The 24,939-nt window shown below is 39.2% G+C and overlaps 1 protein-coding gene across 8 annotated transcripts in view; it reads left to right on the top strand.

Moving 5' to 3' along the window:
* Window positions 1-24,939, top strand: part of RGS7 (regulator of G protein signaling 7) — a 171,814-nt gene that overhangs the window by 75,074 nt on the left and 71,801 nt on the right. For all 8 annotated transcript variants that reach the window (XR_015731461.1, XR_004593070.3, XM_034428270.3 and 5 more), the window contains exon 3: window positions 10,154-10,250. Coding sequence is in view for 6 of the 8 variants with exons in the window: in XM_034428270.3 (XP_034284161.1) it covers window positions 10,154-10,250 (97 nt within the window). In the remaining 2 variants the exon portion in view is untranslated. The remainder of the gene's footprint in view (window positions 1-10,153; window positions 10,251-24,939) is intronic.

The raw sequence follows: 24,939 nt of genomic DNA, 5'->3' as shown, positions 1-24,939 counted from the left end.
AGGTTGGGGGCCACTGTAATAGAGTATTCAGTGAAAGGGTCCATCCAGCCTATAATATACTTGTAGAGTAATCAGATCTGTGAAGATTTTTTTTTTACTTGTAGCGCAACCTTACATGTTTATTCAAAAGGAAAATCCCACTGCTTTCAAAGAACTCACATTCAAGAAACGTGAATTAGAGCTGGCCACATGGGAAAGAAAAACTGGACAACTTCCTCACACACCTCAACAGCTTACACCCCAAAATACAGTTCACCATGGAAACAGAAGTGAACAACCAATTTCCCTTCCTGGATGTCTTAGTCTACAAAAAATCCAATGGCTCCCTAGGACACACCATCTACCAGAAGAAAACACACACAAACCGCTATCTGCAAGCACTCTCACACCACCACCCAGCACAGATCAACTCCTTAGCCAAAACACTCATCTCCAGAACAAAACGCTTAGCTGACGAACAACACCTAAAAACTGAACTACACACTCTCACTAATGTACTAACATCCAATGGATTCCAAAGAAATAAGATTAGCAACCTAATCCAAAAAGAAACCCCCACTAAAATCCAAGACAGAGAACAAGAAAACGGCAAAGCCCTCCTCCCATACATAAAAGGCACCACAGACAGAACCAGCAAGATCCTCCACAAACACAACATCAAGACAGCATTCTGCACCATCCTAAGAAACCCGAAAGACAAAATTGAGTTAGAAAATCAAGGAGTATATGAAATCCCATGCACTGCCTGCCCCACCACATACATCGGACAAACCAACAGAATAATAAGTGCACGCATTGAAGAACACAAGAACTCAGTCAGAAAAGAGGAACCAACTTCTTCCCTGGTCCAACACCTTAAAGCCACAGGACATGAAATTGACTTTAAAAAGACCAGCACTATCGCCAAAACTGAACACTTTAACAACAGAATAATCAGAGAAGCCATCGAGATAGAAAAACACCCACACAGCATGAATAAACAAGATGATACCTCCCGCCTACCAGCCATTTGGAAACCCACCCTTATTGACAAACGAGTCCCTAACACAAAGAATGACACCAGACCCACACTCACGAAAACCACACAGGATGTCACCACCACACATCCACGCAAAAAGCAAACCCACACCGATGAGGCACGACCACAAACCAGAAGCCAGATCACAGCTGCATCATTAGCCACTTTAAACCCCTCCAATCCATACATGAAGCAAACTGACACCCACCATGAAGATGTGGCATGACCACAAACGTGAAGCCAAACAACAGCAACACAGCTCACCAGCTCAAATCCCCCTGCAACTCAGACTAACCCGAGCACAACCAAGCCCCCACCTAAAGAGAACACCCCCCCATCCAATCAGAGCACAGCCAACCCCCCATCCAATCAGAGCACAGCCAAACCCCCAACCAATCAGAACACACCTCCACCCAATCAGAACACAGCCAAGCTCCCACCCAATCAGTTCACACCCACACTGGCAGTTAAAAGGAAGAAACAGCTGCGATCATACATTGCTCCTAGAAGCACGAAGCTGAAAACACCAGCCTGAAGATGACGAATGAGACTTCGTCGAAACGCCGCCAAGACACTTCCAATTTTACGCGGGAGAAAACCTGAATAACCAAAGACCTACATACAAACACCCGCGAAAATCTCAGAAAACATATATATATCAATAGACTTGATGGGACCTTCGATTTTCAAAAATTATTAAAATTTTAATGGGACACCTTAGATGTATCACACTTAAAAATTGTGCCAACTCCTAAACTAGAAGAAGTATAGCCCATTTCTTTGTCTTCTTCTTTTGAGGTCTCTTCATGATTTGTTCAAACTATGTATCTTTTTTTCCCCTTTTTCTACTTGGGACCAAGTTACCTTGTATAGCATAGATTACAGTGTTCCTATTCATAATCTTCCACTTCCTGAAAAACATTCATCCACTCAGGTGCTTTTTTGAGCAGAGGGGGATACTTTTTCAAAAAAAAATTTGAAATTTTATGTGGACCTTAAGCCTCCTTTACAAAAAAAAAAAAAAAAAAAAGTTATGTAAGCTAGGGTCCCTTGTGTTTTGTTCTAGAGTTATTTTCAGGTTTATTGAACAAACAGCAGTGCAAATCTGAAAACAGAATACCTGAATAATACCAGAATTTATTCCCTGAAACCAAACATCTTTGAGACATCTGTAGAGAAGCTCACCTCCCCTTTCAACATTTGTTTATAATATGCAGTTAATCAAAAATGAATACCTTGAGATCCAATTAATTTCTTCATAAAACACAATATCTATTAGCCTATCCTGGTAAATGTGTACATTTAGCATTGAATGAGAGAAATTCAAATTAAATTTGGTCATTTACAAAGCATTTGGTTAGCTTGCTAATAAATGTTAGGATTTTTCAATTCCATCCCCCATCTCTCACAAATGTTACAAATTAGAGCATGTCGAATTTTGAATCTTTGCTAGAGCATCTCCTTGGCTTGTATTGTGGCATGTCTGTGACTGCTGCTTTCTCAGTGATACCCCCCCCCCCATTTTGAAAATGTCAAATTCCCTTATTGGTTTCAGAACTATGATTTTCTTTTTCCTCCCCATGGAAGCTGTTTTGCACCTTCTACACAGGTAGGATTTGTTGTCTTTTAAAAAGACAGAGTGTAATACTGCATTGTCAGAGCGGGTCTGGATGAAACTGATAAGAGATAAACAGACCACTACACAGGAAATGCTGAAGCAAAGCTAAGGAGCTAATTCTTTACTTTGTAGTTTCAGAAGTCAGCAATGACCATTCAGGGAAAGAGGTGACCATGCTAGAAAGCAACACTTGTCTGATTTTTTTTATTATTTGATTTATATACCGCCCTACTCCCGAAGGACTCAGGGCGGTGAACAGCCACAAGATAAAACACATAAATACAAAATTTAAAAGCAAAGTAAAACCGAATTAAACAATTTGGCCCAAGACAGATTTAAAACACCCCAATAATTTAAAACAGATTAAAATTTACATTTTAAAAAGGGAAAAAAGGGAAAAGATTAGGCCAGGCTAGCCTGATGGAATAAACAGGTTTTAAGAGCGCGGCGGAAGATGCGCAGATCCGGGATCCTCCGTATCTCCGGGGGGGAGCTCATTCCAGATAGTAGGTGCCCCCATAGAGAAGGCTCTCCTCCTGGGGGCCGCCAGTCGACATTGTTTGGCCGACGGCACCCGGAGGAGCCCCTCTCTATGAGAGCGTACTGGCCGATGGGAGGCTATTGGTGGCAGCAGGTGGTCCCGTAGGTAACCAGGTCCTAAGCCATGGAGCGCTGTAAAGGTAGTAACCAAAACCTTGAAGCGCACTCGGAAGACCACCGGGAGCCAGTGCAGCTCGTGCAGGAGAGGTGTTACATGGGAATGCCATGTCGCTCCCATAACCACCCGCGCGGCTGCACTCTGCGCCAGTTGGAGCCTCCGGGTGTTCCTCAAGGGGAGCCCCATGTAGAGAGCGTTGCAATAGTCCAGGCGGGAAGTGATGAGGGCATGAGTGACTGTGAGTAAGGGGTCCCAATCCAGAAAGGGACGCAACTGGCGAATCAGGTGAACCTGATGAAAAATCCTCCCGGTCACGGCTGTCAAATGCTCTTCTAAAGACAGCCGTGAATCCAGGAAGATGCCCAAGTTGCGAGTCCTCTCCGTGGGGGCCAACGATTCGCCCCCAATAGTTACTGATGGCGCCAAATGACTATATCGGGACATCGGAAACTACAGCCACTCGGTCTTGGATGGGTTGAGCCTGAGCCTGTTTCTCCCCATCCAGATCCGCACGGCCTCCAGGCACTGGGACATCACTTCAAGGGCATCGTTGGGGTGGTCCGGGGTGGAGATGTACAGCTGAGTGTCATCAGCGTACTGGTGGTACTTCACCCCGAAACCACGGATGATTTGCCTGTTCAGTCAAAACTTGACAAGCATTTCAATTTACAGTATTCTTATTCTTAATCTTTTATCGTAATTCAGCTGTAGCAGATTCTAGGCAATCAGAATAGAAAATGGCTTTAGTACATAAAGTTTGGCTTTAGTACATTGTGACTTTAGTACATTATGTTAGTGAGAACATAATGATTGCATTTGAATAAAGCATACCTTTGTTGGAGATACTGAATTTATCTGAAAGAAGGATGAATTTAAAACAATTTTGGCACCATATTGATCTGGAAAAAAATTAAAAACGTAAATGATTTTTTCATATAAAAGAATGTTCCTCCTATTACAACATATTCAGTTAATCTAAAGATGCTAACTGTTTCTTTAGGAAGTCAACGTTTTTAAGGGGAAAATAATATTCCTTTCGGATACGTTGAATAAAGCAGGAAAAACTGGGATTAAATTAATTGGTAATACAGTTGTGGGTTTCTGTGAACTCAGATTTAATTTTGCAATGCAGAATAAATTCAAGAATTTATACATCTATATACAATTAACATTCTCATTATGACCTTTAAGTGTGTGAAACAGTGTATCATAGGCAACAATGTTACCTCAATTTACAGAATTGTAAATTCTGGGACCCATGACTCTGGAGGGAATAAAATTATGGGAAGTTGTAGCTGCTTCAGTGCTACTGGCTGCTGCTGCTGCATTGCTGGACTGCTTCTGTGATCACATAATCTTCATTTTCAATATTCTGTGACAGTTTCCCAGCCTCTCTTGCAATCCCTTGCTCCCTCTTCCACCCAGCAGTAGTCATTTACTTGTCTGTTGGGAAGGGAAGGAAAAGGAAGGGAGATTTCCAATGCTTTCTACCAAATTCCCACAAGAAAACTCAATGGGGAAACTGACAGTTTCCTTGCTCCTGCTGCTCACATTGCTTTTTTGCCTTAGGTAAGGAAATATCTTTGAAATGATTGCCCTTCAGGTTAGCTAATAGCATTTATAGATGAAGTGCTTGTTTACTGAGAGTCTATATTTGAAGGAGTTCAAGAAAAAGGACAGAATAGTTTGCTCACCTGTCAGAATGGTATCCCTGTTTACGTTCTGTAGGCATTGGTGGCAGCATGCCTTTTGAGATGCCAATGATGGTGGCGGTGGTATTTGTGGTACTGGATTAATTGAGATTTAAAAATATACTGATAGGCTGCACAGGGCTGCTTTTGGGCCTCATTCTGTGCAGTCCTGAACTAGTTTCTTATGAAATCACCTTGGGGAGGATATATTCTCCAAGTTGAGACATTGGTGTGGAAATTCACACTTTTAAATCTCTGCATATTTATATTCCTCCCTAGCATTTGGTTTAAGAAGACCTTAATTTTATATACATTTTAGTTCTTGCTGAACTGTTTTTTTTTGGGGGGGGGGGTGTCTGTATTTTTAATCTGTTTCTAGCCTGCCTGGATATTTTAGATGTTTGTTACCCTTAGTCTCTGCTTTGTAAATTGCAATTCATGCAGCATTCTGTGTTTAATTGATATTATGATAGTATAGTTGTATCTTTTATCTGCATTATCCTCAGGTTTATAGAATTATTCTTAAGCTGAATGAATACATAATATTGATGCTTCTAATGGTCTTAGCTCTGCATGGTTTTTTTTCTTTTAAATTAGCTGTTGTATTAATGGGTTAAGTTTGTTTTATCTTTGTTTGTTCCCTTGTATTCCTCACTTGGAGAACAATTTGTTACAGGAAACTATAAATAAGTGAATGCAAGTGTGAAAAATGGCAACTAGAGACCAGAGAACATGAGAAAAGAAAGTTGTATTGCTCAAAGATGCAATCTTTCCTTTGGAAAGGGGAAGGGCAGGGTTTTACAACTTGATTGAAAATTATTTGCAAAGTGTGCAACTGTAGTTTCAGTTGGCATTTGACTCCCACGTATATTGATATCAAAAACACATATTTCAATGTGTTATTATCAGTCATTATGGATATGTGAGTGTGTGAGTGAAAAGGGAATATTCTTCGTTCTCTTATATTTAAAAGAAGGCTGCTTTGCCTTGATCAGAAAGGAAGACTGAACCATATCACAATGACATTTCTGCAAAAATACACATACAAACAACATGCTATAGAGTTTGGAATACTTTCTGGAAAGCTATCATTCAAATTAAAATCTCTTCAAAGATGAGTCATGTTTCTTCTTTTCAGGCTTTCCATTTTTTAAATGTACATTGAAAGTGGACTGTTTTTGATATAACATCTACATTTTCAGTGTCAAAGGGCTTATCTGAGAATTTCCCCCCAACAAACTCTGCAAGCCAACACAGGCCTTTAATAAGAAATTTTAATTTTCCAGGTTTCAAGTATCAAAGATGCTATGTTTAATAGAAAAAAAATGTAGCATTAAATAATCAACTCTCCCAGTCTGTGATATCATAGAAATAGAGCCGTATATATGACATCCAGTGCCATAGTTACGTACGAATGAGCAAGTCATTTAAGAATTCAACAAAGATGTACTCAAAATTATTAACTGAGAATTGTTTTACTAACTAATCAAACAAATGCTTACTACTATATTCAATACATTGATCTTTGAAGAAGGATGTATGTATGTTTAAGTGCTATTATTTGAAACTTATTCGTTGTGGAGAAGCTGAAAACAATGTTGAGTAGTTTTTAATAACATTAGATGAAATGATTAGCTTGGTAAATAAACTTTGTTCTTAGCCTCATTCCTGTCTCTTCCTTCAGTTTACAGTATCATCAAAGCTGTATTTATGGACAGTTGTCATGATAGCTTTGACCTTGAGCGTTAATTGCCAGTATAGTGTTTAAAGTCTTGGATCTGGTTCAATTAAGAAAAGGGGATCTGGGGAGTGCCCCCACTGTATCCAGCTGGTGACGCCCTCCGGCCCCCTGGCCTCATCCTGCTTCCCCGGGGGTGTAGGAGAGTGGAGCCCTGGGCTCCGGCTGGTGTATCTGAATGCCAGGTCCGTGATGAACAAGGCCCTCCTTGTCCGAGATTTAATTGACAAGGAGGATGCGGACCTGACTTGCATTACAGAGACCTGGTTAGGGCCGGAGGGAGGTGTCCCTCTCACCAATTTATGTCCCCCAGGCTTCCGTGTGCTTCACCAGCCGCAACTCCAGGGTAGGGGTGGGGGGGGCGGTTGTTATTAGAGAAAGCCTCAGTCCCAGGGAGGTCACTGTTCCTCAGATTGGTGGGTGTGAATCCCTCCTTTTGAAGTGGGACCCTGGAGTTCAGTCGGGTCTGTTGGTTATGTACCTATCTCCCAGCTGCGTAGCCTCAGCCCTTCCCGCACTGCTAGATGTCCTGGCCGAGTTGGTGGTTGAACTCCCCAAACTTTTGGTTGTGGGAGACTTCAATTTACCATCGGCCAGGGAGACATCTGAGTCAGTCTGGGAGTTCATGGCATCCATGACGGCCATGGACCTAACTCAGATTGTACAGGGCCCAACTCATAAGGAAGGACACACACTCGACCTGATTTTTCACTCTGGACAGTGGATAAATGATAATGGTAGGGGGGACTTGTCAATCTACCCCCTGTCATGGACCGATCATTCCCTCCTCAGGCTGGACTTTCTCTCCGTCATCCTCCACCGCTGGGAGGTGGAACCAGTGAGATTGTTCTGCCCCAGGCGCCTGATGGACCCGGCAAGTTTCCTGACGGAGCTTGGGCCATTTCCCGCCTCCTTAACCCATGATTCGTCCTAGGCCCTCAGCAGCTTTCGATACCATCGACCATGGTATCCTACTGCAGCGACTCGGGGGGTTGGGGGTAGGAGGCACCGTTTTATGGTGGTTCTCCTCCTACCTCTCGAGCTGCCCGCAGTTTGTATGGATGGGGGGAGAGAGATCCACCCCAAGGCCCCTCACATGTGGGGTGCCTCAGGGGTCGGTTCTCTCCCCCTTGCTCTTTAACATCTATATGAAGCCACTGGGTGAGATCATTCGTGGTTTCGGGGTGAGGTACCATCAATATGCTGATGATACTCAGCTCTACATCTCCACCCCAGATCACCCTAGGAATGCTCTTTCTGTGATGTCCCACTGCCTGGAAGTGGTACGGGCCTGGATGGGAAGAAACAGACTCAGACTCAACCCATCCAAGACTGAGTGGCTGTGGATACCGGCATCTCGTGATCTAGTGGCCCTGTCACTTGTGATGGGAGGGGAGGTCCTTACTCCCTCAGAAAGGGTTTGCAATCTGGGTGTCCTCCTGGACTCACGGCTATCTTTAGAAGATCATTTGATGGCCGTGACCAGGGGGGCCTTCACTCAGGTATGCCTGGTATGCCAGTTGCTCCCTTTCCTAGATCGGGACGCCCTTGCCATGGTCACTCATAATAATAATAATAATAATAATAATAATAATAATAATAATAATAATAATAATAATAATAATAATAATAATAATAATAATAATAATAATTTTATTTCTATACCGCCCTTCTCCCGAAGGACTCAGGGCGGTGTACAGCCTATTTAAAAACACAAGACAAACATCAATTTAAAATTTAAAATTATTAAATAAATTTGGCTCCATTTAAAACCCCAGAAATTTAAAATACCCCAATTTAAAATTATCATGTCGATAGCCTGGCCTGGCGGAACAACAGGGTCTTCAGTGCACAGCGAAATACCCGGAGGTCGGAGATCTTACGTATTTCCGGGGGCAATTCATTCCACAGAGCTGGGGCTCCCACAGAGAAGGCCCTCCCCCTGGGTGTCGCCAGCCGACATAACTTGGCCGATGGCACCCTGAGGAGACCCTCTCTGGGGGAGCGAACTGGCCGGTGGGAGGCTATTGGTGGCAGGAGTCGGTCTCGAAGGTACCCGGATCCTATGCCATGGAGTGCTTTAAAGGTGGTAACCAGCACTTTGAATCGCACCCGGAAGACCACTGGTAGCCAGTGCAGCTCACGCAGGAGGGGTGTCACATGGGCACAACGAGTTGCGCCCATAACCACCCGCGCGGCCGCATTCTGGACCAGTTGGAGCCTCCGAGTGCTCTTCAAGGGGAGCCCCATGTAGAGAGCATTACAATGCCCTTGTTACATCTCGATTGGACTACTGTAATGCCCTCTACATGGGGCTGCCCTTGGGATGCACCCGGAGACTACAGTTACTCCAGAATGCGGCCGCGCAGGTTGTTATGGGAGCTTCTCGGTTCTCCCGTGTGACACCTCTCCTGCGCGAGCTGCACTGGCTACTGGTGGTCCTTCAGGTTCGTTTTAAGGTGCTGGCGCTCACCTATAAAGCACTACATGGCTTAGGCCCGGGGTACCTGCAGGATCATCTCCTGCCATCCTCCCATCGTCCGGTGCGCTCACACAGAGCGGGCCTCCTCAGGGTGCCGTCAGCCAGACAATGTCGACTGGCAGCCCCCAGGGGGAGAGCATTCTCTGTAGGAGCGCCGACCCTCTGGAATGGGCTGCCCACCAGCCTCAGAACAGCCCCTGACCTCCTCTCCTTCTGCCGCGAATTGAAGACGTGGCTTTTTCACCAAATGGGCTGAATCCATAGGGGTGATTTTAAATAATTTTAAATAATTTTAATTAATTTTAAATTGATTTTAATGTTTATGTAATTTTTTATTCGTTCTTGTAAGCCACCCTGAGTCCTTCCGGAGAAGGGCGGCATATAAATTACATAAATAAATAAAATAAAATAAAATATAATCATTAAGATCTTGGATTGGGAAAATCCTGATTCAAGTCAGCACTTGACCATGGAAGTTACTTGTTGCTTTGGCCACGTTATTGTCTTTCTATCTAGATTTTTTAAGAGCTTTCTCCACAGCTTTCTTAATAGCATGAGAATTAATTTTAGTGGAGATTCTTGCGTATGTTGTTTTAAGCTCTCAAGAGAAAATGTAGGATATTAATATAGTTACTGTCAGTCAATCAATCTATCAGAATAATTAAAATTCAGGACAAAATGTGTTTCTTGATACAGGAAATAGTTATCTTAGAATTGATGCCACAAGATGTGATGATGGCCTCTAACTTAGATGGTCTTGATTTAGCTATTATTAGCTATTGTTTATGAAAGCTACATATAATTGCAATATCAGAGGTTATTGTCTTCACTTAGGCATTTAGTTTGGTCACTGTGACAACACTGTACTGAATTAGATCAACTCAAGACTCATCCAGTCTGTTTACTACTCAAGAACATAATATGTTTATTTGTTCCTTTTTTGTCCAGATGGAAGATGTCATAGCTCGTATGCAAGATGAGAAAAATGGGATTCCTATTCGTACAGTCAAAAGCTTTCTCTCCAAGATTCCCAGTGTTTTCTCTGGTAAGATTCAAAATACAGCATTGCTTCATTCAGTACTGGAAAAAATACATGAGAACAATGATAAACTATAAAATGAGTACAGACAAGATTAAAAATAAGTCTGTAGTAGTTTACAATGAAGCTTCATTATAGTAAGTTCTGTAAGTTCCATGCTGGGTTACCATATTACTTTGTGTAAGCATTGGGAGTGGATACTATGCTTCCCCTGCCTCCAGCACTTTCTTCTTTCGAAGAAGATTTGGAGCATCTCAAAAAGCCATGTGTTCCTGGAACATTAATTAATTAATTAAGAGACAAGTGTCTCTTCCTCAGAAAATAGAAAAATAACAAGAAATAAAAAAGACTAGTACAAAGAAGGAGCTTCTGATCTTTTTGACAATGGATTTAAGTGCATTTAAATTTTACCTTCTTTTTCTAAAGTTACATCATAATTTCTTTCTTCCATTAGCTGTTGTTTCTAACTTATAAATTGCAAACTCATTTTTCTTTTTTTTTCCAGCAAAAAGACCATTAGAAGTTTCCAGTCACTTTTGTTATGCATAACTTATTTTTATTTCCATTTCTCTTACTGTTGGCAGTATATCTCTACTTTGTAAACACTAGTAAGCAAATTCTTAGTTATCTAAAACATACAGATTTTTGAAAAATATCTATGGCTTTCAGAAAAATAACTTTCCATCATATTAAATATTTTTTGCTAATTTAACTTGAGTCATTTTAATATCTTTATCAGAATTTTTTTTGTGTGTGGACAAATTATTCTATTCCAATCTTCCATTAAACCCCAATTTCCATATGGTTAACGAACTGATATAACTAATTATATTAGTTAATCCATAATTCCTTGTAAAATGTTACCTTATCCGCCTATATTCCAATTATCAAAGTCCTGGCCCCATGCAAAATAGCTTCATCCCTGACATATACATAATAATCAACAGTCAATTTCAGTTGGGGTCATAATTGGTGATTTATAGAGATGGTGAGATGTCTTCTGATTCTGTCCCTTCACTTTTTATCTTTTCATGGAATAGATTACAGAAAGTAACAGTAGGTTAGGCAGTTTGACTGAGGAACAAAATGGAAGGAGCCAAACAGATGCTACATGATATCTAGAATCTCCCATTCTTTGTGTATTAACCGCATGATGATTATTATGGGTGATGGAGTGCAACTCTTATAGAAGTCTAAACACATATTTCCATTTAATATATGAGTGCTGGAGGAGAGGTGGAAAATTAGGCAACACCAGAGGAAGAACTTTGTATAAATCTGTTATAGTTTCTCTACACAGAATTTTATTATATAATGATTTGTGCAGAGTAATGATTTTTATAGAAAAATGAGAATGAAGTTATTGGTGGAGTGGGTTTGATGAATGAGCCTTTTGTTATTTATTGTACATCAAAATCAGAGTCCATTTTTCCAAGAATATAGGAAAAGCCAAGCACTTGGGGGAGGGGTGTATTTCAGACTTGGTCATAATCATACTTAATCATATGTATGCATGCACACATATACACAGAAACAGAGAAACCAATTTGTCAATGGAAAGTTTCATGGCATGTATTGCACACATTTGATTGTAACTCTAATAGCTGCCTTTGCGCAGCCTTATTATGCAAAGTGATTATTATAATCTGCCATTTTTTTCATGGGAGCACGAATTTAAGCAATTGGTATGTGTTTGCTGAACTTTTGTTGACCTGGAACAATTTCTATTTCAGTTGAATCAGAACTGAAATTAAATGCAAATGTAATAATTTTACTTTGTTTTTGGCTAGTGATGATATTAAACAACTGAATGCTATTCAATATTCCGTGCATCTGTTTTGGACTGTTTTATATTTGCCCAAAAAATCAGTAGCAAATCTGAAAATATAACGTATTTAGTGGGTAGGTATAATTGGAGTCCAGAAGCTCCCTGATAGCGATCTATCATTCATATTCTTCATCATTTGACATAATCAGATATAATCATATTGCAGATTAGATGTGTTCTTGTCTGACACTGATTGAAAGTGAGTATCAGTAATAAGGAAAGCAAGTTGATTTACATTCTCAAAGGTGGTGATTACAGAGAGAATTGTCTAAATTAATGATAAGGTAAGAAAGTCAGATCTATTAATTATAAAAATAGCATGGAAGGGTGCACAATTTTTGAATGTTTAAAATGTGATAAAGAACAGTTGTATAAACATGTTCCCAAAGAGTAACTTTCTATTTCCTCCTGTTTACTTGAGTTTTCATAGCTGGAGCTAAATGTTAAAAAAATTGACCAAAGAACGAGGGGGAAAGAAACAACTATTATAGTCAGTTTCTGCATGATCTGCTTTGTTAAACAAAGTCATACATCCTAATTTATTTTATCCCCATCTTTAGTGAGTGAGGTAAATTTTAGTGAATGATTTTTATAGATGGTAAAAGATCAAAAAACTTAATGGGATCTTTTTTCCGGCTTAATGGTTTGAAGATGAAAAAGTCTACATTTGAATTCAATCATTCAGACACCTTCACTATGGATTAAACTATCTATAATAAAGCAACATCTTTGGTTCATTCAGATTGCGTTCTGCAATATACAATAGCTTTGGATAGCACTTCTGGGAATTGTACTGTGAAAACTATTGGTGGTAATCAACCCCTTTTTGTGTTATGTCAACATTTAACCTGCTGTTTTACAGGTTTGTTGACTTTGACTCCTACAATCTTTCAAACAGTTTGACCTTTGGGAAAAGCTTCTCTAAGCACACGCTGGAAGTTGTCCAGATTCCCTTTTCTGCTGTCAGTACAATTCAAGGACAAGAAGGCCTCATATTGCCAAATAATCTCTGTAATTTCAGGGCTAGGATTCTAGTCAAGCATCTCACCACTTCTGTGGGTGAACCTGGAATAGAGTGAAATGCTGAAACCGGTCAGGTTGCATACATCTCAATATTCCTCCAGTCTTTTTTTTAATAAATCATTTCACAGTCTTTTGTTATTGGATGCATTTTTAATGCAAGCCCACCAAGTTGGAATGTATTGACTCTCTTGAAATGTTAAGATTAGTATTGTTAAGAAGGTAAGTGTAGCCACAAATTAATTTTCTGGCTAGACCATCTGCAATAATGGAGAACACTGTGCTATTTCAGACTCTAAGAGACTGGCTTTTATTGAACTTATTCCCATAAAAGTGTTATATTGGTCGCACTACTGTCTGCCTAGCAGCATTTATTAAAGTGATCAGCATAAATTTTCAGATTTTTCTCTCTGCAATATGTTTCCAACTTACCTTATATTTTATTCAGATAAGTGACACACAAGTCACTGAACTGATTTTATTTGCTTGAATAAAAAGCAAATAAAGATTGCAGCCTTTCATTGTTTTTCTAATTTTCCCCTTTTTCAAGTGAACATTTTTTATATCATTTTTGGTTATGAAATTAACTTTCTTATTAAAAATTTCTTCCACGTAAGAAATTTAAAATTTCGTTCACTTAAGAACTGAAAAGATTTGAGGTTGTCCTTTATGTTTTGTTTCTGCTTTTCTAAGCTTTAGGTTTTTGTTTTTAAGTTATTCAAGAGCTGGGACTAAGGGAGGATTCGTAATAAAAGATTCAGATCACTAAATGGGACAGGCTAAAGAAGAAGGGCATGAATTTACTAGGGGTAGCAATCTCTCAGAGTTAACTTTTAGGAAACTTTTGTTTAAAAAAAAAGATATCCACCAACTGTGGCAACCATTGCTCTACTCACCTCCAAATTATTTCCTGCCTTTATTATTTTTATAAATAACTCAAGGCAGCAAACATACCTGATTACCCCCTTCCTCCCCCTATTTTCCTCACAACAACAACCTGTGAGGTGAGTTGGATGAGAGAATGTGACTGTCTCAAAATCACCTAAGGAGAGATTTATAGTTTTAATTATATAAAATCACTTAAAACACATCACATTTAAAAATAGTTTAATGTATAAGACTCTTCTCACACATTTATTAATAGATGTAACTTCTGCTGATCTAAGATAGATAGTTGTTAACTTGACAGAAATATTTTGGGATTCTGATTTCAAAGTGTTTGGCATTTTGGCTAAGCTTATTTGAGGAGGGGAGCACTGTTGCTTGAATGGCATAGAACAGCAGGAAGACAATAGCTAAGCTATTAGCGATTCTTGATATATGGTAAAAGAATTTGGTAGAGTCTCCGATTTCCAGTAAAATGTCAATATAATCTAGTAGATGCTGATGGATTTGAATCTGATGTAGCCTTTGGCTTCTTATATATTGGAATTGCAAACTCCATTCATCATGCACTGCTGCTAGGAAAAAAACAGATGTCAGAAAATGTGTACTGACATTTTTACAGTAATACTTATAGAAAACATATGTTGCACAATTTACCCTAGTGAGGTGTAGTTCAGATCTTGTAAAGGCATACATTATGTGTAATTCATGCAGATCTGTGATCTTCATTCAATAGTTGTTCAAGAGAGATTTTTTTTCCATGTATGGATTGTTCTAATTTAAAGATTGTATCCAAGTCTGCTTTTTTTAAAGTTAAACTATCCTTACTTTTCATTCCTTACAGCTGTTTTCATTAATTAACTAGTTCTATCTCTACATTTTATGTGTTTGTGTGTGCGCACACGCACTTGTGCATGTGTGTATCTCTCTATGCATATTGTTTACATGCTGCCTTTTTTCTGAAAACCCAAAGTGGCATGCATAAAGTCATCCCTCATTTTATCAGGTTGAGAGATACTACAAAATTACCTAATGAATTCTGTAGCTGATTGGAGACTTGAGCATGGATCTCCTTCTTCTCAATGTAATATTCTGACCTACTTCTATTCCAATCAGGGATGAGAAACTTGAATCAACATTTGAACTTGATGAGTATGTATTTTAACTGTTTCCCATTAAAAACTTGTTTAAAAATTATGTTGCTCTATAATGGTTTACTTCATGATCAGTGGCACTGTATTAATTGCATCCTACCAAGCCATTTTTTTTTTTACTATGGTTTGTTGAAGTGTGGCTAATCCAGTTTGGCTAATCCAAAACTAAACAAATTCTCATTATAATTTAGTGTAATGCAACTAATGTCTTGGTTGGTTAAAGTACCTCTCCACATATTTTAATAAAGTTACTTGTGATGTCAGTTTTATGACATTTTTATATATCACATTTGTTGTAATAAGACAACACTACAATTATCACTTATGTAGTAAGATATTCCAATTTATGACGTATAGCACATTGGGGGACAAATAATGCCATGACTGTTTAACATATTTAGGTCAGGGGTGGGTTCCACTTACCTTTACTACCAGTTTGCAACGGGAGCGCGCATACGCGCTCGCTTCACTCTCTCTCTCTCTTATGTTTCTGAGCATGCGCAGATCACCCATGATGATGTCATGTCGGGTAGGTGGAACCTCCCACCGGTTTTACTACCAGTTCTATAGAACCGGACCGAACCGGGAGCAACCCACCACTGATTTAGGTTCTAAGTAAACCAGCAGAGTCTCTTTGGATAGAGAAATGGGCAACATATAAATTTAATAAATAAATAACTACAAGTTGTCAACTGTGTCTTTACATTATTTGTTATCTGCTTACAGGACCTCATTTGCTTGTTGTAATTTTACACAAATTAGCTTTGCTATCAATATGTTCCTCCACTTCCTTTTGATATCTTTCTGTGTTGTGATAAGCAATGGTTCATTTTGACCATGATTTCTTAATTAAGTCACATTGATTATGTGTCAAGCCCTTCAACTGAACAGCACAATCAGGAAAACACATTTCACACAGACATTGTTTAATGGGTTTTAATGCCAAAAATAATGCCAAAAATTAGTACAGAAAATTAAGAACTGAGATAAGAATCCTCCAGTTCTCCTTTATAAGTGAGTTATTACCGTGGGATTTCTTTGAAACTTTTGAAATTTCTTTTTCACAGGATGTCTCCAAGATGGGCTATAAATCCATTTCTTTGACAAGCCAGTAGCAACCTTTCTGTAAAGGAATTTAGGACTGACCTTGGGAAAGGCATAAAAGAGGAAAGAGCTGGTAAGGAAGGACTTAGACTGGAAATTGCACAGTCCTGAAATTGAAGCAAGTGTAGAAAGAAGCTCAACGTAATTCCATCTTGATTTTTTTTAGTATAGGATGGGGATGGAGATAAATTTGGGCAAGTTCCAAGATTATACTACGATATCCTACAACTATAGAGTAGCATTTCTGGATTCCCTGCATTGCCTGTTTCTTGACCTAGTCTAACTAGAAGGGCTGAAGCTTTCCCTTCAATGATTTCTGGTATCTAAAGTTACTTTTCCTCTCTTGATCTCAAGATAGTATCTCACCATATAGTTGCCAAATTATGTTAAATCAAAATGAACCTCAGGATTCAGTCCTTGACCCGTCACTCTTCAACTAATTTCAAAGACATAGAGAAAATGCCTATCACATTTGCAGATGACATTCATCTCCATTCTTTCTACCTCTGTTCGAGGTATCTGTTTCTCTAGGGCAGGGGTGGGGAACAATGGCCCTTTTATAACTTGTGGACTTCAAGTCCCAGAATTCTTGAACCAGCCATGCTTTCTTGAATTCTTAGGCCCGACAATTTGACTCCCTTCCAACTATGTTATTGTATTAAATATTTTCTCTGGACCTTTGTTTCCTACAGGCATTTACTTGAGCCCCACTGAGTATAAATAAATCTTCAAATTTCCTCTCCCACTGAATCCCACCCTGATCTTGCTAGAAAGACAGTCACTATTTTTCAAGTGGTTTTTTTTTTTTTTTGACTTGCAGCATCAAGTCAAAATCATGGCTGGTAGATAGCAAAGAGGATTTTGGAAGCGGCTCTGGGCTGTTATTGGCTCAAAACTAAAGACAGAGAGATGGAGTATGTGTACAATGGGCTTTTTCTTTCATTGATGGGGAGATTAAGTTTGAGTCATATTTCCTGTCCTTTTCCTGAATGAGAACCTTTAGCTCAGCTTGTTCCCATGGAAATGGGTGCAGTGCTTGCAACATCATGAACAATAAAAAATAATTTGATTTTTGTTTTAATTTTACCTTGAGGGAAAGTGAACCATGAACATATACAATGATTAAATATTTGTTTAGGTTCTTGAGAGTTTCTGTGGAAGGGAGGGAGGGAGGGAGGGAGGGAGGGAGGGAGGGAGGGAAGGAAGGAAGGAAGGAAGGAAGGAAGGAAGGAAGGAAGGAAGGAAGGAAGGAAGGAAGGAAGGAAGGATCTATTCTGCAACTGCAAACCTTCAAACTTCTAATCTAGTAAGAATACATGAGAATTGCTACATGTAAGCTAGCTTTCTGGCCATATCTAAAATCACTACAAACTAATGCTCACTCTGTGCTTTGAAGAATATCAAAACACAAGGAATTTGTGAGTCAGCCACAGATATAGAAACACATTCAGTGTTTCTAGGTAAATGGTGTATCTTGCTCTCTCTGCCATCTGTTCCCTATCTCATGACATGTACAAGGCTGAATCATCCTGTTGATTTTGCAGTTCCCAGTTGTTTCAATCTGGTAAGTGCTTTCCACACATTAAACTACCGGCATGTGGCACAGTAGTCTATATGGACTATATCTAGTCACTAGGAGTTGACACTGACTTGATAGTACATAAATAATGATCAGCTAAATCAACGTGGCACTGTAAGTTGTTATTTCAGCAACCCAGGAAGGCTTCCTCACCTAAGAAACCAGCATTAGGACAATAAAGATGCTTTCAGAATACTCTGAAATTTTAAGCATTTGCTATTCAGATAAACTACTTCTATTCAGAATGATTGTGGAGATGAATAAATACAGAGAATCTTTCCCAGATGTTTTGGTTATACATTACCGCTTTCAGTTAATATTCTCAACAATTTAAGGCTCATCCAAGTATTTTTTAAAAACACAAGTCTTTAATTTGCACTAGATTGCATCACTTTGTTCTATGTGTCCCTCTGGCACTACCTGTACCCTATCCCCCCTGGTCATTTGCCCTGGTTTATGTCATTTATTTGTATTTCCTTTCTGCTCCCCAATTCTTCCTACATTATTAGGGCTCATTTTTTACATTATGTGTCTCCTTCACGTTCTTTCAGAAGTATTAGATTGCAGGTTTCAAGCTTAGAGCAAAAAATTATTTGCAGGATCCAATCTGGGTCACTCACGGGGACCAGAGGTTTTGTCTTCCGAGCTTTCAGGCTCATGCTGGAGCCCATCTTCTCTAGAGAGAAGTTCCCTGAAGATGGGCTCCAGCACAAGTCCAAAAGCTAGGAAAACAAAACCTCTGGTCCCAGTGACCGACCCAGATTGGATCCTGCAACATTATCCTGGGACACACATATTCTCATTCATGAAAAAATTATTTCATGATGCTACCTTCTTACCCGAGGTAATATATACCATTGGGGCTCAGTTGCTTATGTCCACCCAGCCTCCAGAATCAGGGATCCTATTGCTTCATCCCCAGATGGCAGAGGGCATTTATTTCAGAGAGTTCCCATAGGGTCCATCTGAAGCATCTCAGAGAAACCCCAAGAATTCACCCAAACAGTGTCGTGTGCAGAAAAGCATGTGGGCCTGCCACTCATCAGCCCTTTTCCTATGAGAGCATATAAAATTAGCTTCAGAGGAAACGCATGCCTTGAAACTGTAGAAACCTGTCAAAGCAAGCAAGCAAGCAGAAAATCAGCCTTGTTTTCAGATTTAGCCAGGGATTAGACCATGTAATTAGAGGTATATGTTAAGTATTTCAATGTTCTAGCTAACATTTCAAGCCACTTTTTCTTGAAACTATTACAGGGTGTTGTCACTTTAGATTGCTCTCATAGCAATGCAGAAATTACAAGATCTGAATGAATAGTCGGTCCGAGTGTTAGAAAGAATGAGACTACTACTTCAGGCAAGGACAAGGGGCAGCAGCATGTTGGATCAGATTATAAACTGTAGTTCAGCTGCTCCCAAACATTAGTAAGCAAAGGAAGACACTTGCAAAAGCATTGGGGAGATAAGCTGATGGGTGACAGACAGGCAGTGAGAAGTGAACAGGTGAGCAAAAGAGATTAGAAAAAAGCAGATGGAAGTGGAGATCATGAGAAGTCACCAGTGATGGAGGCAAGCCAGTGTGCGGAAAAACTGAAGAGAGCTGGCAGTCCCCATAAGTCTGTGTAGATGTTTTATGGGGCAGTTTCTACCTATAACAAGCTATGTAACTTAAAAGTAATGTTTCTCCAAACCTAATCACTCTAGGTTATCTGTTCTGCCTTTTCACCAAAATAAGACTTCAGTGATTTAGGGCTTCTGACTTGAGTGATCCAGGTTCAAGACCTCTTTCCCTATAAAACTTACTGGGTATCCTTGAACTAGTTGACAAAACTGTGGGATTTAACGGCAGTGTGTGCAGGAGAGGGAACACTAAGTTCCTCAATAGAGAAGCATAATGAAAATATTATACCCTTTTTATCATTTATGATTTTTTAAAATGACTTATGCTTCTGAAACCTGTTTCTTCTCCTCTCCCATTCTGTTTTTCTTTTCAGAACAGTCCTTCACTTTGTTATGTTGCTGGTTTGTGTCTTCTGTTCCTCCAGTACTTAATATTACTTAATAATATGAGCTTGTCGATTAGAAAGGTTTGAATCCCTAGTATAGGTGTCCTGTGTGAGCAAGGGGTTGGATTAGATCAGTGGTGGGTTCCTCCCGGTTCCGCCCAGTTCCGCCGAGCCGGTAGCAGTGACAATATAACGTCACCGAACCGGTTCTACCCCCCCGCCCCTCACCCCCGCATTATTCTTACCTTTTATTTGGCCCCACCCCCAATCTATTGCTGCCTCCTGAGTCCCAGCTGATGGCTAGAGGGAAAAAAACTGTTTAAACTCTTGCTGTGGGGCTTCAAAGGGCCGCCCTACAGCTGATCAGTGTTAAAAGAAAACAAATGAGTAGACCGGTGCCTGCAAAAATAAATGGGTAGACCAGTGCCTGCAAAAATACATGAGTAGATCAGTGCCTGCAAAAATAAATGGGTAGACCAGTGCCTGCAAAAATACATGAGTAGATCAGTGCCTGCAAATATAAATGAGTAGACCAGTGCCTGCAAAAATACATGAGTAGATTGATACAGCTCTGCAAGCAGTTAAAAGCCTGGTAGACCAGTACCTATCTGCTAAATCCTAAATAATTGTCACATGACCATCAAGCCACGCCCACAAAATAAGCCACGCCCACAGAACCAGTAGTAAAAAAAAATTAGAACCCACCCCTGGATTAGATGACCTCCAAGATCCCTTCCAACTCTGTTGCTGTTATAAATGATGCTGAATTCAAACAGCTGCTGTAAGTGGAAAAACCCACTAGTCCTCATTCATTCTTGCCTGTGCGCACCAAGAAGTGGGGGGAGGTTCGACTTATTAGCTGGTTATTAAGAACTCAGAATTCAGTCAAAACAACAGTAGAATGACATGCTAATGGAACAACCTGCTTTTAGCTAAGACAGCTTGTGACCTACCAAGAAGTCATTGTGTAAACCTTGTCTGCAGATATGCTATATCCATTCTGCTATTTTTTTCCAGACTTAGGCAGTTTTATTAAACTCTTGATAGGCCACCATAGATAAATAGTGTTCAAAGGCTGGATTTTCTGGTCATAAACTATGCAGCAGTGGTTTCTCTAGTGTCACGTGAAGGGCACTAATAAGCTTTGAATCATTCTTTAAATTTGAACAACATTGTTATGAGTGGAAGAATAATTCAAGATTGTGCTAGTCCCACAAATGTCAATGCTGCCTCATCTCTTCTCATGTTATCAATCTGCCCTTTAAAGATCTGGTCCTGAATTTAAGATTGTGGGGATGGAGAGTAGAAAATAAAATCATATCTCTTAACCTTCGTTGTCAAACAGGCCTTTAGCTGGCAGCCTTAAAAACTGTAGCACAAATCCTAGAAAATATGGAATATGACATACAACAAAATCTTCAGCAGAAACGAAAAATAAGTCACGTATAAATGAAAAAAGCTAGCCATAAATTGCCATATGAAATTAAATCTCTACCGTTTCCCCTCACTTCTCTCCAGACAAGAAAAATTCTTATTCTTATCTATTTTCCCATTACTTGCAATGAATTTGTAAAACTTGAATGCATATGAATTGCAAAACAGTTCAAATGCAGGCATAAATGATTTCAGTCTGATAGTTTCCACTTTGGGCAAGCTGATAAGTGCAGAGATAACATTAAAAAAACATATACATAGTCTTCTATTTATTTTCTTATTGTTGCTGCAACTAGCTATTTTATTACTGATTATAATTTACCATTATTGTAGGAATTAGTTGCAATGGAATGTAACTAAATCTTTTTTTTTTTTATACTTCGTGTTGTATAAAAGAGTTTGGACTTTCATTGGATTACCAGTAGATATATTTCAGAAATAGCATTTAGTGCAGTCATTTTTCATACGCTGTCTGGCAATTTATGGTATTTATTTGGAAGGATTTATGCTTCATGTCGTGGCTTGTGGCTCCATCTAGTTTTATTTCTGAAATGAATAATAGACAGATGTAATTCTCTGTTACTGTGAAGGCAACTCATTTGGAAGAGGTTTAAGTAATCATTCTGGCTGAAAGGGAAAAGAGGATCAGTGGGTAGAGCTCATTCTGACAGTCAGGTATATGTGATTTGTCCTCTGCTCAGTCCTTTCCTAAACTCTGACATAAAATCCTTTAGTGATAGCTATAAATACAGAGGAGCTTCAGTAGATTCTACTCTGAAAAAGAAAAGGCTTCACTTAATCCTGGTGACAGACATATCTATCTTTTCTTCACAACTAAATGGAAGCTGTTTGCCTTTGGTTACTTCTGGGTTACTTTTTCCAACTTCTAATTCTACAGGAAAAATAATTTCTTTTTTTAAATTGAGTATATTTTAAAGGATAAGAGAAGAAGAAGAATGAGGAGGAGGAGGAGGAGGAGGAGGAGGAGGAGGAGGAGGAGGAGGAGATAAATAGGAAAGGAGAAATTACAAGTGATTTTAAAAAACTCACATTCCATTGGCTGTAATTGCTTCACTGTAAGATTCAGGAAAATCAAATGATTAAAAAAAATATAAGATTTTAGGATGAGAACAATTAATTCCACAGGAATAGCTGTATGGGCCTCTTTATATACATTTTTAAAATTTTCTAGGTATGCTTGAGACTGAACAATACATTACAACATAAAGTTTTGTAGACCAGAGGTCAAGTTATTAAATAGTGTGATTATGTGCCTGATTAAGTTTATATATTGCCCTAAATTAGAAACCATTGGCTTAGGTCACAAAGCCTACTAAGCTATAAACTATGGTTTATAAATCAAAAAGATTGGATTCATACAATAAGCATGCCAAAACATAGTCAATACTGGATAGTGCTATATTCACAAGTTGTTGGCTTCTGCATTGGGTAAACCCAACCATTTGTAATAAATAGACTATGGCTTAATGTAATCTATGAAGCCAATCAGCGAGTACCTACTGAACAGCTAAATTAGATGTTATATTTGTCACAAAACTACTCCTCTTTATATGATTAAAAACATAATGTAAAATCCTCAGTCGATCAAAATAAAGATAAGAGATTCAGCACTTGGGATAACAAGATTCCCTTTCCTCATTTTCTTATAGATCTTTGAAGACATGTAGAAAACTGCTCCATAAATGTACTTTATTGATTTTTTATGGTAATAAAATATTTAAAAAATATTTCTCGGAGCCCGAATGTTGAGGCAATTCCCCCGATTAGCCTAGTTTTAGAAGAAATGCTAACACTTGAATTGGTATTTGATGGAAACATGGGTAATGAGGAAACAAACAAAGTAGTAAGATTGTTATTTTAATTAAAGCTTCATACCCCAGGAGGGACAAGCTCAGCTTCTGCCAGAATATTTCAATCTATTTCTTTTCCAATGAAATATATCTTCCAGATACAAAAAAGGGAAAAAAAAACAGATCCAGGAAACTACAGACCTATCAGCCTGACCTCAGTACCAGGGAAGATTCTGGAAAAGATAATCAAGCAACGAATCACCAAACACCTAGAAGCAAACAAAGTAATAACCAAAAGCCAACATGGGTTTGTCAAAAACAGATCATGCCAGACTAATCTTATTGCATTCTTTGACAAAGTGACAAAATTAGTGGACCAGAGGAATACTGTCGATATAATTTACTTGGACTTCAGTAAAACATTTGATAAAAGTAGACCATAACCTACTACTAGATAAAGTAGAAAAATGTGGGTTAGACAGCATCAGCACCAGATGCATTCGTAACTGGCTGACCAACCTCACTCAATGTGTAGTCCTCAATGGAACTGCATCTACGTGAAGGGAAGTATGCAGTGGAGTACCCCAAGGCTCTGTTTTAGGCCCAGTACTCTTCAACATCTTCATCAATGACTTGGATGAGGGGATAGATGAGAAACTCATCAAATTTGCAGATGACATCAAGCTGGCAGGAATAGCCAACACTCCAGAAGATAGGCTCAAGATACAGAAGGATCTTGACAGACTTGAACATTGGGTGCTATCTAACAAAATGAAATTCAATGATGAAAAAAGCAAGGTTCTACATTTAGGCAAGAAAAACTAAAAGCACAGGTACAGTATATGTGGTACCTTGCTCAATAGTAGTAACTGTGAGAGGGATCTTGGAGTCCTAATGGACAACCATTTAGATATGAGCCAGCAGTGTGCAGCAGCTGCCAAAAAAGCCAACACAGTTCTGGGCTGCATAAACAAAGGCATAGAATCAAGATCATGTGAAGTGTTAATACCACTTTATAATGCCTTGGTAAGGCCACACTTGGAATACTGCATTCAGTTTTGGTCACCACAATGTAAAAAAGATGTTGAGACTCTAGAAAGAGTGCAGAGAAGAGCAACAAAGATGATTAGGGGACTGGAGGCTAAAACATATGAAGAACAGTTGCAGGGTATGTCTAGTTTAATGAAAAGAAGGACTAGGGGAGACATGATAGCAATGTTCCAATATCTCAGGGGCTGCCACAAAGAAGAGGGAGTCAAACTATTTTCCAAAGCACCTGAGGGTAGAACAAGAAGCAATGGGTGGAAACTAACCAAGGAGAGAAGCAATTTAGAACTAAGGAGAAATTTCCTGACAGTTAGAACAATTAATAAGTGGAACAACTTGCCTACAGAAGTTGTGAATGCTCCAACACTGGAAATTTTTAAGAAGATGTTAGATAACCATTTGTCTGAAGTGGTGTAGAGTTTCCTGCCTGGGCAGGGGGCTGGACTAGAAGACCTCCAAGATCCCTTCCAACTTGTTATTCTATTCTATTCTATACTGGTCAGCATAGGTCTTTTGGAAGAAGGAATTTGAAATCTCCAGAATCTAATTCTTGGTCATTAGCCTTCAAACTTTTTGAGCAAAATCATGGTGTAGCTAACAAACAAACAAATTATTGTCAGAGTTCCAAGTAATAGATCCATTGCAAACAAAACTCCAAGGCAGGTAGTTCCCTCAAAGAATAGTTTTATGGAAATATCGTATTGGCAGATATCTGATGAAAACCGATTCTGATGGGTCCCTCAATTTTCACTTAATTAAAAGTGAAAGTTTCCCCCCCCCATCCCAAACAATTGGTCACATGGTCCACTGGTCTGGTGACATCACTTTTC

The sequence above is a fragment of the Pantherophis guttatus genome, chromosome 1 (assembly GCF_059756535.1).
Source record: "Pantherophis guttatus breed Tessera chromosome 1, ASM5975653v1, whole genome shotgun sequence".
Taxonomy (NCBI): domain Eukaryota; kingdom Metazoa; phylum Chordata; class Lepidosauria; order Squamata; family Colubridae; genus Pantherophis; species Pantherophis guttatus.
This window is presented reverse-complemented; position numbering and strand designations above follow the sequence as displayed.